The 15,189-nt window shown below is 39.9% G+C and overlaps 1 protein-coding gene across 1 annotated transcript in view; it reads left to right on the top strand.

Annotated features, from left to right (window-relative positions):
* The window catches only part of KTN1 (kinectin 1), a 394,527-nt gene that overhangs the window by 96,280 nt on the left and 283,058 nt on the right, over positions 1-15,189 (top strand). The window contains 2 exon segments of the mRNA XM_053697334.1: positions 4,008-4,178; positions 4,682-4,812. Coding sequence (XP_053553309.1) covers positions 4,008-4,178; positions 4,682-4,812 — 302 coding nt within the window.

Below are 15,189 nucleotides of genomic sequence, written 5' to 3'. Positions count from 1 at the left end.
CAAGGGGTTAAGAAAGAAAACAACATTTATGCTTGCCTGATAAATTTATTTATTTCTTGACACGGTGAGTCCATGGCCCTCCCTGTTTTCAGACAGTCTTTTTATATAAACCTCAGGCACTTCTGCACCTTGTGTTATTTCCTTTCTCTCCTTTTCCTTCACTCGAATGACTGGGGGTTGTGGGAAGGGGAATGATACTTAACAGCTTTGCTGTGGTGCTCTTTGCCTACCTCCTGGCCAGTAGTGATATTCCCAACAGTAACTGCTGATCCGTGGACTCACCGTGTCAAGAATCAAATACATTTATCAGGTAAGCATACATTTTGAGTTTTTTTTTACTGTCACCTGACAAAACCCAGCCAATCAGCATCATGAGATCTGAATTCACACGATGCTTTACCGCGATCTTCTCCACAATCTTGCAAGGTTTCATAGTCTACTTCCTTAAAAGTCTGTTTCATTGTTGCAATAGAAAAAAGCACTAGCATCGAGTTATACTTTAATATAAATCCTCACAATATGCATTATTCATCATTTTAAATAGATTTTTTTTTTACTTCAGAGAAATTAATTTAGTGTTTAAGAGAGCTCTTGTGCAATGTTATATTTTTGCTGCATCGAAAGTGGTGATTGAAGGCAGTCAGGCTCTCAACACCTGAAATCTTAAAGGGATATTAAACTGCCAATTTTGTAACAACAAATATGTTAAAGTAAACATAAAAAGAAACATTGAAAGATTCTGTAAAAAAAAAAAAAAACCCCCAGCAAACAACTTGATTGTTTTCAGTATTAGTGGAGAATCTTTTAAAAAAAAAAAAATTATTCTGTCAGTTCTGAGCATGAGTAAATCTTACTCCCTATTACCTAGTCTATTCACTTAATATTAATCCAGCATCAAAGTTTTATGACACCAGGCTAAAATAAACCTTCTTACAGATGCCCCTCCTCCTTGTAGTGCTGTGTGGAAGTAATGGACACTGCACAAATGCAATGTAAAAAATAAAATAAAAGGTGAAATCCATTAAAATAGATGAATATAACATATTGAAATGATTTATTTTAAAGGGAAACACAACCCAATTTTTTTCATTCAATATTCAGAAAGAGCATGCAATTTTAATCAACGTTCTAATTTACTCCTATTGTATTTTTTTCTTAGTTCTCTTGCTATCTTTATTTAAAAAGCTGGAATGTAAAGCTTAGGAGCCGGCTCATTTTAGGTTCAGAACCCTGGATAGCGCTTGCTTATTGGTGGCTACATTTAGCAATCGTAACCCAGGTTTTGAACCAAAAATGGGACGGCTCCTAAGTGCTGCATTCCTGTTTTTCAAATAAAGATAGCAAAAGAACAAAGAAAAAAAATGATAATAGAAGTAAATGAGAAAGTTGCTTAAATTGCTGCTCTATCTGAATCACAAAAGAAACAATTTGGGTTTAGTGTCCCTTTAAGTATAAGCAGCTGCTTAGTGCTGTTTTATAACCAGGAAACAGACTATTGAATATTCCTTTAATGTTATTGTTCCCCATAGTGATTGTAAGTTCACAAAATGTCTGGTTTTGCATTTCTCCTGTGCCTACTGTCTTTAAAGGGACAGTATACACTAATTTTCATGTAACTGCATGTAACAGACACTACTATACAGAATATGTACAGATAATGATATAAATATACAGTATACACTAATTGTCATATAACTGCATGTAACAGACACTACTATACAGAATATGTACAGCTACTGATATAAATATACAGTATACACTAATTGTCATATAACTGCATGTAACAGACACTACTATACAGAATATGTACAGCTACTGATATAAATATACAGTATACACTAATTGTCATATAACTGCATGTAACAGACACTACTATACAGAATATGTACAGCTACTGATATAAATATACAGTATACACTAATTTTCATATAACTGCATGTAACAGACACTACTATACAGAATATGTACAGCTACTGATATAAATATACCGTATACACTAATTGTCATATAACTGCATGTAATATACACTACTATACAGAATATGTACAGCTACTGATATAAATATACAGTATACACTAATTGTCATATAACTGCATGTAATAGACACTACTATACAGAATATGTACAGATACTGATATAAATATACAGTATACACTAATTGTCATATAACTGCATGTAATAGACACTACTATAAAGAATACGATGCACAGATACTGATATAAAAATCCAGTAAAAAATGGTTTAAAAACGTACTTAGAAGCTCTCAGTTTAGCTCTTATTTAGCTGCAAATGGGAAATAAGACACGCCCCCCTTCTTTTTCATATGAAAAGACCCTTTACACAAACAGGAGCAAACTGGAGTAGGTATCTGTCAGTAATCTCCTAAGACTTTGGGGTTTGGTTAGGAGTCTGAAAATCAGATCAATGTTATTTTAAAATAAGCAATACTATACATTTAAAAAAAACAAGCAAAAAAAAACTTTATGGGCTATATAAATAGACCTACAAAACATTTATGTGTATAATGTCCCTTTAATAAATCTGTGGCCATGGGATTGTCTTTAATTGTGAGAGCTCCTGCTGGCATCCTAGGATATATATCCATTTTATGTTCTCTGTCTGCTTTTGGGATTATCCTAGTGTTGCCAAAATCCAATGACTCACAAGATGTTGGATAAGGGAAGTAACGTGTTGGAATATGTTTCCAGCACTGGCAGCCACATCCTGTCTTCAATAAATTGCATAATTTAGCGGCTGTGTTAAAAGCTTTGGACAAAATAAAAAAATAGTCAGTGTTAAACTTCCGTACTAGTGAAAATATATATTTCAATTTTAGGGGCACTGAAAAATTGGTATTGGGGCATGGTTAAACAGATTTTATTAATACAATACAGTAATTTTATCTAATTTAAAAAAGTTAATAAGTAATCTCTCCACACTTATACTTATGAAAAGACACCTTTAAGAGCGTTGCCCATCCCTGGCTTGTGCAAGGAAGATGATTAGATAAAACTATTTTATGCACCAGTATCTTTGTTACTGATTTTAGTATTAGACAAGTGCATTTTTTCTTTAAAATATAAATAAATGTTTCTTGTTATAATTTAATTAACAAAATGATCCAATACATTTTATTTATTTTCTTTTCAGTTAGAGAAATTAACCAATAATTGTAGTCAACAAATTTTGTGTTCATTTAATTATTTATTGAATAATTGGAATTTTTTTTATTATTTTTTTTTTTTTTCAAATAATGAAAAATGCACATTTATTTAAAATCTCCTTAGGAGATATTTTAATATCCCTACTCTGTGACTCAAGTGATTTATTAATGCATGCAATTTTGTATATAGGATACCTTTTGTATCTGCATTATATACAGGCATACCTCGGAGATATTGCAGGTTTGGTTCCAGACCACCGCAATAAAGCAAATATAGCAATAAAGTGAGTTACACATTGCTTTGTTTCCCAGTGCATATAAAAGTTATATTTACACTATACTATAGTCTAATAAGTGTGCACTAGCATTGTCTAAAAAAACAAATGTAACGCCTATAATTAAAAAATACTTTATTGCTAAAAAAATGACCATCATCTGAGCCTTCAGTGAGTCATATAATCTTTTTGCTGGTGGTTTGTATATATATAGGTGTTACTTTGTATATAAATGTGTACTTGTTTATATGTGTGTGTGTGTGTGTATATATATATATATAGTGTGTGTGTATACATGTGTACTTGTTTATATGTGTATTTGTGTTTATATGTGTATATACGTTGGAAAAATGGCGATGATAGACTTGCGCGACACGGGGTTGCCACAAACCTTCAATTTGTAAAAAAAAAAAAAAAAAGCAATATCTGCGAAGTGCAATAAAGCAAAGCACAATAAAATGATATATGCCTGCATTATCATTTATTAACTCAGGATTAAATGTTCATTACAGTCATTTGATAAGGGTTTAAAAAAAAACCCAATTGCTACTTATTTTGTTTTTTAATAGTTTCTGCAGTGGTAGACGAGCCATTAATTCATCCTACAACTTACATCCCATTAATGGACAAGTCGGAAATTAATCTTGAAAAGAAGGAAATCGTTAACCTGGAGAAATCTGAAGTTACTGAGGGACTCCAGAAAACGGGCAACAAGAAAGCGAAGAATGTGACAGACAGAGGTCAGAGCCGAGGTGATTGCTCATTATAGACCGCTTTTGTTGTTCTAGAATGCTGTAGTGGGAGATCCATACTGTTTTCTGATTTTTATGGAAGAGGAATGAACAATAAAATGCAGTTACAATTTGTAGGGATTTTATATAGCAGTAAGTGATTTAAACAAACATTTAGCACTTGAAACAAATGGTATGAAACCAATTTCTTAAGGGTTTTACACTTTTTTATTTTTTTATTATTATGCTTTTATTAGAGCACAGAAAGTTATTGGCTTTCACTTGTCAAACAAGGTCATCAAATTTTAAAGTAGAATTTTTTTAACTTTATTTCAGTGGCATAAAAGCTAAGTTATGTATTGGTGTTTATGCTTTATTTGTGTGTGATGTTAAATGTCATTTTACGCTTTTGGGACAGTTGGGACATTTGATGCAGGTTTTTTTCCGCCTATATACACACACGCATGTATTGTCCTAGTGCTTTGCTAAAATGATGCTTTTTGGATTTTTAGAAAATGCAGAAGTGAAATTTAAGGATGTCCTGGGGTCAATGAAGAATTTGAACTTCACAGAAGAGGAAGCCATGTCTGTACTGGGTCTGCTGAAGGAGAAGTCCGGTGCTGTACACAATATAATCCAGAAGGTGAACTTTGTGACTTAGCAGCACCGAGCGCTGTGCTCTAATCAGATATAGTTTACAGGTGTCCAACCTAATGTGATGATTAACACATTGTCTGCCAGAGTGTATTGTAGTATATTGCTATGGTTTAATGAATATTGTACAGCCAATGGTTTAATGAAACTGGGTTATGCGCTTCCATTTGAATTTCTCAAAAAATTCACAAAAAACAAACAAAAAATAAACCTTCCAAAAATGTGTGATAATGAACTCAAACTTTGTCATTTGTATGAAAAAGCTGTGTTTTTTAAATTGTTTCTCCAACATTGGTGTGTCCGGTCCACGGCGTCATCCTTACTTGTGGGATATTCTCTTCCCCAACAGGAAATGGCAAAGAGTCCCAGCAAAGCTGGTCACATGATCCCTCCTAGGCTCCGCCCACCCCAGTCATTCTCTTTGCCGTTGCACAGGCAACATCTCCACGGAGATGGTTGAGTTTTTTGGTGTTTAAATGTAGTTTTATTCTTCTATCAAGTGTTTGTTATTTTAAAATAGTGCTGGTATGTACTATTTACTCTGAAACAGAAAAGGATGAAGATTTCTGTTTGTAAGAGGAAGATGATTTTAGCAGACAGTAACTAAAATCGATTGCTGTTTCCACACAGGACTGTTGAGATGAAGTAACTTCAGTTGGGGGAAACAGTTAGCAGTCTTTTCTGCTTAAGGTATGACTACATATATTTCTAACAAGACCATGTAATGCTGGAAGGCTGTCATTTCCCCTCATGGGGACCAGTAAGCCATTTTCTTAGTTAAACATAAAAGAATAAAGGGCTTCAAAAAGGGCTTAAAAACTGGTAGACATTTTTCTGGGCTAAAACAATTGCTTTACTAGGCATATTATGCAGATTCTAACTAATTATTGTTATTATAATCTTGGGGAACGTTTAGAAAAACGGCAGGCACTGTGTTGGACACCTTTTTCAGATGGGGGCCTTTCTAGTTATAGACAGAGCCTCATTCTAGGACTGTATAGGGGTTAAATGTAAAAACGGCTCCGGTTCCGTTAATTTAAGGGTTAAAGCTCTGAAATTTGGTGTGCAATACTTTTAATGCTTTAAGACACTGTGGTGAATTTTGAACAATTCCTTCATACTTTTTCACATATTCAGTAATAAAGTGTTTTCAGTTTGAAATTTAAAGTGACAGTAACGGTTTTATTTTAAAACGTTTTTTGTGCTTTGTTGACAAGTTTAAGCCTGTTTAACATGTCTGTACCATCAGATAAGCTATGTTCTATATGTATGAAAGCCAATGTGTCTCCCCATTTAAATTTATGTGATAATTGTGCCATAGTGTCCAAACAAAGTAAGGACAGTAATGCAACAGATAATGATATTGCCCAAGATGATTCCTCAAATGTGGGGAGTAAACATGATACTACATCATCCCCTACTGTGTCTACACCAGTTATGCCCACACAGGAGGCCCCTAGTACATCTAGTGCGCCAATACTTATTACCATGCAACAATTAACGACTGTAATGGATAACTCCATAGCAAATCTTTTATCCAAAATGCCTACTTATCAGAGAAAGCGCGATTGCTCTGTTTTAAACACTGAAGAGCAAGAGGACGCTGATGATGACTGTTCTGACATACCCTCACACCAATCTCAAGGGGCCATGAGGGAGGTTTTGTCTGATGGAGAAATTTCAGATTCAGGAAAAATTTCTCATCAAGCTGAACCTGATGTTGTGACATTTAAATTTAAATTAGAACATCTCCGCGCACTGCTTAAGGAGGTGTTATCTACTCTGGATGATTGTGACAATTTGGTCATTCCAGAGAAATTATGTAAGATGGACAAGTTCCTAGAGGTTCCGGTGCCCCCCGACGCTTTTCCTATACCCAAGCGGGTGGCGGACATAGTAAATAAAGAGTGGGAAAGGCCCGGCATACCTTTTGTTCCCCCCCCCCCTATATTTAAGAAATTATTTCCTATAGTCGACCCCAGAAAGGACTTATGGCAGACAGTCCCCAAGGTCGAGGGGGCGGTTTCTACTCTAAACAAACGCACTACTATTCCTATCGAAGATAGTTGTGCTTTCAAAGATCCTATGGATAAGAAATTAGAGGGTTTGCTTAAAAAGATTTTTGTACAGCAAGGTTACCTTCTACAACCAATTTCATTCATTGTTCCTGTCACTACGGCAGCGTGTTTCTGGTTCGAGGAACTAGAAAAATCGCTCGGTAAAGAATCTTCGTATGAGGAGGTTATGGACAGAGTTCAAGCACTTAAATTGGCTAACTCTTTTGTTTTAGATGCCGCTTTGCAATTAGCTAGATTAGCGGCGAAAAATTCAGGGTTTGCTGTCGTGGCGCGCAGAGTGCTTTGGCTAAAGTCTTGGTCAGCGGATGTGTCTTCCAAGACAAAATTGCTTAACATTCCTTTCAAAGGTAAAACATTATTTGGACCTGATTTGAAAGAGATTATTTCAGAAATCACTGGGGGAAAGGGCCACGCCCTCCCACAGGATAGGTCTTTTAAGGCTAATAATAAGCCTAATTTTCGTCCCTTTCGCAGAAACGGACCAGTCTCTAATTCTGTATCCTCTAAGCAAGAGGGTAATACTTCACAACCCAAACCAGCCTGGAAACCAATGCAAGGCTGGAACAAGGGTAAGCAGGCCAAGAAGCCTACCACTGCTACCAAAACAGCATGAAGGGATAGCCCCCGATCCAGGACCGGATCTAGTGGTTGGCAGACTTTCTCTCTTTGCTCAGGCTTGGGCAAGAGATGTTCAGGATCCTTGGGCGCTAGAAATAGTTTCTCAAGGTTATCTCCTGGAATTCAAGGAACTGCCCCCAAGGGGAAGGTTCCACAGGTCTCAATTATCTTCAAACCAAATAAAGAGACAGGCATTCTTACATTGTGTAGAAGACCTGTTAAAGATGGGAGTGATACATCCAGTTCCAATAAGAGAACAAGGAATGGGATTTTATTCCAATCTGTTCATAGTTCCCAAAAAAGAGGGAACATTCAGACCAATTTTGGATCTAAAGATCCTAAACAAATTTCTCAGGGTACCATCGTTCAAAATGGAAACTATTCAAACGATCCTACCTACTATCCAGGAAAATCAATTTATGACTACCGTGGATTTAAAGGATGCGTACCTACATATTCCTATCCACAAGGAACATCATCAGTTCCTAAGGTTCGCTTTTCTGGACAAGCATTACCAGTTTGTGGCACTTCCATTTGGATTAGCCACTGCTCTAAGGATTTTCACAAAGGTACTAGGGTCCCTTCTAGCGGTTCTAAGACCAAGGGGCATTGCAGTAGTACCTTACTTGGACGACATCCTGATTCAAGCGTCGTCCCTGTCAAAAGCAAAGGCTCATACGGACATCGTCCTAGCCTTTCTCAGATCTCACGGATGGAAGGTGAACAAAGAAAAAAGTTCTCTGTCCCCGTCAACAAGAGTTCCCTTCTTGGGAACAATAATAGATTCCTTAGAAATGAGGATTTTTCTGACAGAGGTCAGAAAATCAAAACTTCTAAGCTCTTGTCAAGTACTTCATTCTGTTCCTCGTCCTTCCATAGCGCAGTGCATGGAAGTAATAGGATTGATGGTTGCAACAATGGACATAGTTCCTTTTGCACGAATTCATCTAAGACCATTACAACTGTGCATGCTCAGACAGTGGAATGGGGATTATACAGACTTGTCTCCGACGATTCAAGTAGATCAAAAGACCAGAGATTCACTCCGTTGGTGGCTGACCCTGGACAATCTGTCACAGGGAATGAGCTTCCGCAGACCAGAGTGGGTCATTGTCATGACCGACGCCAGCCTAGTGGGCTGGGGCGCGGTCTGGGAATCCCTGAAAGCTCAGGGTCTATGGTCTCGGGAAGAGTCTCTTCTCCCGATAAACATTCTGGAACTGAGAGCGATATTCAATGCTCTCAGAGCTTGGCCTCAACTAGCAAAGGCCAAATTCATAAGGTTTCAGTCAGAAAACATGACGACCGTTGCATATATCAATCATCAGGGGGGAACAAGGACTTCCCTGGCGATGAAAGAAGTGACCAAGATAATTCAATGGGCGGAGGATCACTCCTGCCACTTGTCTGCGATCCACATCCCAGGAGTAGAAAATTGGGAAGCGGATTTTCTGAGTCGTCAGACATTCCATCCGGGGGAGTGGGAACTCCATCCGGAAATCTTTGCCCAAATAACTCAATTATGGGGCATTCCAGACCATGGATCTGATGGCGTCTCGTCAGAACTTCAAGGTTCCTTGCTACGGGTCCAGATCCAGGGATCCCAAGGCGACCCTAGTAGATGCACTAGTAGCACCTTGGACCTTCAACCTAGCTTATGTATTCCCACCGTTTCCTCTCATCCCCAGGCTGGTAGCCAGGATCAATCAGGAGAGGGCTTCGGTGATCTTGATAGCTCCTGCGTGGCCACGCAGGACTTGGTATGCAGACCTGGTGAATATGTCATCGGCTCCACCATGGAAGCTACCTTTGAGACGAGACCTTCTTGTTCAGGGTCCATTCGAACATCCGAATCTGGTTTCCCTCCAACTGACTGCTTGGAGATTGAACGCTTGATTTTATCAAAGCGTGGGTTTTCAGATTCTGTAATAGATACTCTGATTCAGGCTAGAAAGCCTGTAACTAGAAAAATTTACCATAAAATATGGAAAAAATATATCTGTTGGTGTGAATCTAAAGGATTCCCATGGAACAAGATAAAAATTCCTAAGATTCTATCCTTTCTACAAGAAGGTTTGGAGAAAGGATTATCTGCAAGTTCTCTGAAGGGACAGATCTCTGCTTTATCTGTTTTACTTCACAAAAGACTGGCAGCTGTGCCAGATGTTCAAGCATTTGTTCAGGCTCTGGTTAGGATCAAGCCTGTTTACAGACCTTTGACTCCTCCCTGGAGTCTAAATCTAGTTCTTTCAGTTCTTCAAGGGGTTCCGTTTGAACCCTTACATTCCGTAGATATTAAGTTATTATCTTGGAAAGTTTTGTTTTTGGTTGCAATTTCTTCTGCTAGAAGAGTTTCAGAGTTATCTGCTCTGCAGTGTTCTCTGCCCTATCTGGTGTTCCATGCAGATAAGGTGGTTTTGCATACTAAGCCTGGTTTTCTTCCGAAAGTTGTTTCCAACAAAAATATTAACCAGGAGATAGTTGTACCTTCTTTGTGTCCGAATCCAGTTTCAAAGAAGGAACGTTTGTTACACAATTTGGACGTAGTCCATGCTCTAAAATTCTATTTAGAGGCTACTAAAGATTTCAGACAAACATCTTCCTTGTTTGTTGTTTATTCTGGTAAAAGGAGAGGTCAAAAAGCGACTTCTACCTCTCTTTCCTTTTGGCTTAAAAGCATTATCTGATTGGCTTATGAGACTGCCGGACGGTAGCCTCCTGAAAGAATCACAGCTCACTCCACTAGGGCTGTGGCTTCCACATGGGCCTTCAAGAACGAGGCTTCTGTTGACCAGATATGTAAGGCAGCGACTTGGTCTTCACTGCACACTTTTGCCAAATTTTACAAATTTGATACTTTTGCTTCTTCGGAGGCTATTTTTGGGAGAAAGGTTTTGCAAGCCGTGGTGCCTTCCGTTTAGGTAACCTGATTTGCTCCCTCCCTTCATCCGTGTCCTAAAGCTTTGGTATTGGTTCCCACAAGTAAGGATGACGCCGTGGACCGGACACACCAATGTTGGAGAAAACAGAATTTATGCTTACCTGATAAATTACTTTCTCCAACGGTGTGTCCGGTCCACGGCCCGCCCTGGTTTTTTAATCAGGTCTGATGAATTATTTTCTCTAACTACAGTCACCACGGTATCATTTGGTTTCTCCTATATATATTTCCTCCTGTCCGTCGGTCGAATGACTGGGGTGGGCGGAGCCTAGGAGGGATCATGTGACCAGCTTTGCTGGGACTCTTTGCCATTTCCTGTTGGGGAAGAGAATATCCCACAAGTAAGGATGACGCCGTGGACCGGACACACCGTTGGAGAAAGTAATTTATCAGGTAAGCATAAATTCTGTTTTTATTGTCTTCTTTTGTTTTGCTTAAAACATAACGTAAGGTAAATGTCAAATGGAATCAATACAACAGTATTACCTAATTAGGTTCAGTGAGTATTTGTACCTATCGGCCAGCCATTATTAAAGGGAAATGAAACCCAATTGTTTTCTTTCATGATTCAGATAGAGCAGCAATTGTAAGCAATTTTCTAATTTATTCCTATTATCAATTTTTCTTTGTTCTTTTTGTATCTTTAGTTGAAAGAGCAGAGATGTAAGCTTAGGAGTCGGCCCATTTTTGGTTCAGCCCCCTGCTTGCTGATTGGTGGCTAAATGAGCTTACATCCCTACTTTGCAACAAAAGATACCAAAAGAACAGCCATTTTGTGGGTTTCATTTCCCTTTTAATAAACTTATAGAGCTTTGACTTTGCATTACATTTTTTTATGTGCTGCACATTTGTTTATATGAACAGTGTTGGAGTACAATGTTCTTTTAAACGCTAGCAGTAGCAGCTTTTACAGATTTACATCTTTTTCCTAGTCTGTTGCAATAACCGGTTATGAGGTTTTGAGCAATTATGAGACCAAAAAAAAAACTAAATGTATTACTCATCATATGAGTGCGTCTTATAAACCAAACCCTAGAGATTTTTTCTTATTTGCTGTACCAACCTTACTGGAATGTTAAAAAAACAGAATTTATGTTTACCTGATAAATTACTTTCTCCAACGGGTGCTGTCCGGTCCACGGCGTCATCTTACTTGTGGGATATTCTCTTCCCCAACAGGAAATGGCAAAGAGCACCAGCAAAGCTGGTCACATGATCCCTCCTACGGGCTCCGCCTACCCCAGTCATTCGGGACCCGACGTTAAGGAGGAATATTTGCATAGGAGAAACCATATGGTACCGTGGTGACTGTAGTTAAAGAAAATAAATTATCAGACCTGATTAAAAAAAAAACCAGGGCGGGCCGTGGACCGGACACACCGTTGGAGAAAGTAATTTATCAGGTAAACATAAATTCCTGTTTCTCTCCAACATAGGTGTGTCCGGTCCACGGCGTCATCCTTACTTTGTGGGAACCAATACCAAAGCTTTAGGACACGGATGAAGGGAGGGAGCAAATCAGGTCACCTAAATGGAAGGCACCACGGCTTGCAAAACCTTTCTCCCAAAAATAGCCTCAGAAGAAGCAAAAAGTATCAAACTTGTAAAATTTGGTAAAAGTGTGCAGTGAAGACCAAGTCGCTGCCCTACCTATCTGATCAACAGAAGCCTCGTTCTTGAAGGGCCCATGTGGAAGCCACAGCCCTAGTGGAATGAGCTGTGATTCTTTCGGGAGGCTGCCGTCCGGCAAGTCTCGTAAGCCAATCTGATGATGCTTTTAATCCAAAAAGAGAGAGAGGTAGAAAGTTGCTTTTTGACCTCTCCTTTTACCGGAATAAACAACAAACAAGGAAGATGTTTGTCTAAAATCCTTTGTAGCATCTAAATAGAATTTTAGAGCGGCGAACAACATCCAAATTGTGCAACAAAACGTTCCTTCTTCGAAACTGGTTTCGGAACACAGAGAAGGTACGGATAATCTCCTGGTTAATGTTTTTGTTAGAAACAACTTTTGGAAGAAAAACCAGGTTTAGTACGTAAAACCACCTTATCTGCATGGAACACCAGATAAGGAGGAGAACACTGCAGAGCAGATAATTCTGAAACTCTTCTAGCAGAAGAAATGCAAACTAAAAACAAAACTTTCCAAGATAATAACTTAATATTCAACGGAATGCAAGGGTTCAAACGGAACCCCCTGAAGAACTGAAAGAACTAAATTGAGACTCCAAGGAGGAGTCAAAGGTTTGTAACAGGCTTAATTCTAACCAGAGCCTGAACAAAAGCTTGAACATCTGGCACAGCGGCCAGCTTTTTTGTGAAGTAACACAGACAAGGCAGAAATCTGTCCCTTCAGGGAACTTGCAGATAAACCTTTTTCCAATCCTTCTTGAAGGAAGGATAGAATCCTAGGAATCTTAACCTTGTCCCAAGGGAATCCTTTAGATTCACACCAACAGATATATTTTTTTCCAAAATTTTGTGGTAAATCTTTCTAGTTACAGGCTTTCTGGCCTGAACAAGAGTATCGATAACAGGATCTGAGAACCCTCGCTACGATAAGATCAAGCGTTCAATCTCCAAGCAGTCAGCTGGAGTGAAACCAGATTCGGGTGTGTCGAACGGACCCTGAACAAGAAGGTCTCGTCTCAAAGGTAGCTTCCAAGGTGGAGCCGATGACATATTCAACAGATCTGCATACCAAGTCCTGCGTGGCCACGCAGGAGCTATCAAGATCACTGGACGCCCTCTCCTGATGATCCTGGCTACCAGCCTGGGGATGAGAGGAAACAGCGGGAACACATAAGCTAGTTTGAAGGTCCAAGGTGCTACTAGTGCATCCCACTAGAGCCGCATTGGGATCCCTGGATCTGGACCCGTAGCAAGGAACTTTGAAGTTCTGACGAGAGGCCATCAGATCCATGTCTGGAATGCCCACAGCTGAGATGACTTGGGCAAAGATTTCCGGATGGAGTTCCCACTCCCCCGGAAGTAATGTCTGACGACTCAGAAAATCCGCTTCCCAATTTTCCACTCCTGGGATGTGGATAGCAGGACAGGTGGCAGGAGTGAAACTCGCCCATAGAATGATTTTGGTCACTTCTTCCATCGCCAGGGAACTCCTTGTTCCCTCCTGATGGTTGATGTACGCAACAGTTGTCATGTTGTCTGATTGAAACCGTATGAACTTGGCCCTCGCTAGCTGAGGCCAAGCCTTGAGAGCATTGAATATCGCTCTCAGTTCCAGAATATTTATCGGTAGAAGAGATTCTTCCCGAGACCAAAGACCCTGAGCTTTTCAGGGATCCATCAGACTGGCGTCGGTCGTGACAATGACCCACTCTGGTCTGCGGAATGTCATCCCTCGTGACAGGTTGTCCAGGGACAGCCACCAACGGAGTGAGTCTCTGGTCCTCTGATTTACTTGTATCTTCGGAGACAAGTCTGTATAGTCCCCATTCCACTGACTGAGCATGCACAGTTGTAATGGTCTTAGATGAATGCGTGCAAAAGGAACTATGTCCATTGCCGCTACCATCAAACCCGATCACTTCCATGCACTGAGCTATGGAAGGAAGAGGAACGGAATGAAGTATCCGACAAGAGTCTAGAAGTTTTGTTTTTCTGGCCTCTGTCAGAAAAATCCTCATTTCTAAGGAGTCTATTATGGTTCCCAAGAAGGGAACCCTTGTTGACGGAGATAGAGAACTCTTTTCCACGTTCACTTTCCATCCGTGAGATCTGAGAAAGGCCAGGGACAATGTCCGTGTGAGCCTTCTGCTTGAGGAAGGGACGACGCATTGAATCAGAATGTCCGTCCAAGTAAGGTACTACAGCAATGGCCCCTTGGTCTTAGCACAGCTAGAAGGGACCCTAGTACCTTTGTGAAAATCCTTGGAGCAGTGGCTAATCCGAAAGGAAGCGCCACGAACTGGTAATGTTTGTCCAGGAATGCGAACCTCAGGAAACCGATGATGTTCCTTGTGGATAGGAATATGTAGATACGCATCCTTTAAATCCACCGTGGTCATGAATTGACCTTCCTGGATGGAAGGAAGAATTGTTCGAATGGTTTCCATCTTGAACGATGGAACCTTGAGAAACTTGTTTAAGATCTTGAGATCTAAGATTGGTCTGAACGTTCCCTCTTTCTTGGGAACTATAAACAGATTGGAGTAGAACCCCATCCCCTTGTTCTCTTAATGGAACAGGATGAATCACTCCCATTTTTTAACAGGTCTTTCTACACAATGTAAGAATGCCTGTCTTTTTATGTGGTCTGAAGACAACTGAGACCTGTGGAACCTCCCCCTTGGGGGAAGTCCCTTGAATTCCAGGAGATAACCTTGGGAGACTATTTCTAGCGCCCAAGGATCCAGAACATCTCTTGCCCAAGCCTGAGCGAAGAGAGAGAGTCTGCCCCCCACCAGATCCGGTCCCGGATCGGGGGCCAACATTTCATGCTGTCTTGGTAGCAGAGGCAGGTTTCTTGGCCTGCTTTCCCTTGTTCCAGCCTTGCATTGGTCTCCAAGCTGGCTTGGCTTGAGAAGAATTACCCTCTTGCTTAGAGGACGTAGCACTTTGGGCTGGTCCGTTTCTACGAAAGGGACGAAAATTAGGTTTATTTTTTGCCTTGAAAGGGACGATCCTGAGGAAGGGCGTGGCCCTTACCCCCAGTGATATCAGAGATAATCTCTTTCAAGTCAGGGCCAAACAGCGTTTTCCCCCT

The sequence above is a fragment of the Bombina bombina genome, chromosome 1, assembly GCF_027579735.1.
Source record: "Bombina bombina isolate aBomBom1 chromosome 1, aBomBom1.pri, whole genome shotgun sequence".
Taxonomy (NCBI): Eukaryota; Metazoa; Chordata; class Amphibia; order Anura; family Bombinatoridae; genus Bombina; species Bombina bombina.
The sequence above is the reverse complement of the archived record's forward strand: the minus strand, read 5'-3'. Positions and strand labels throughout refer to the sequence as shown.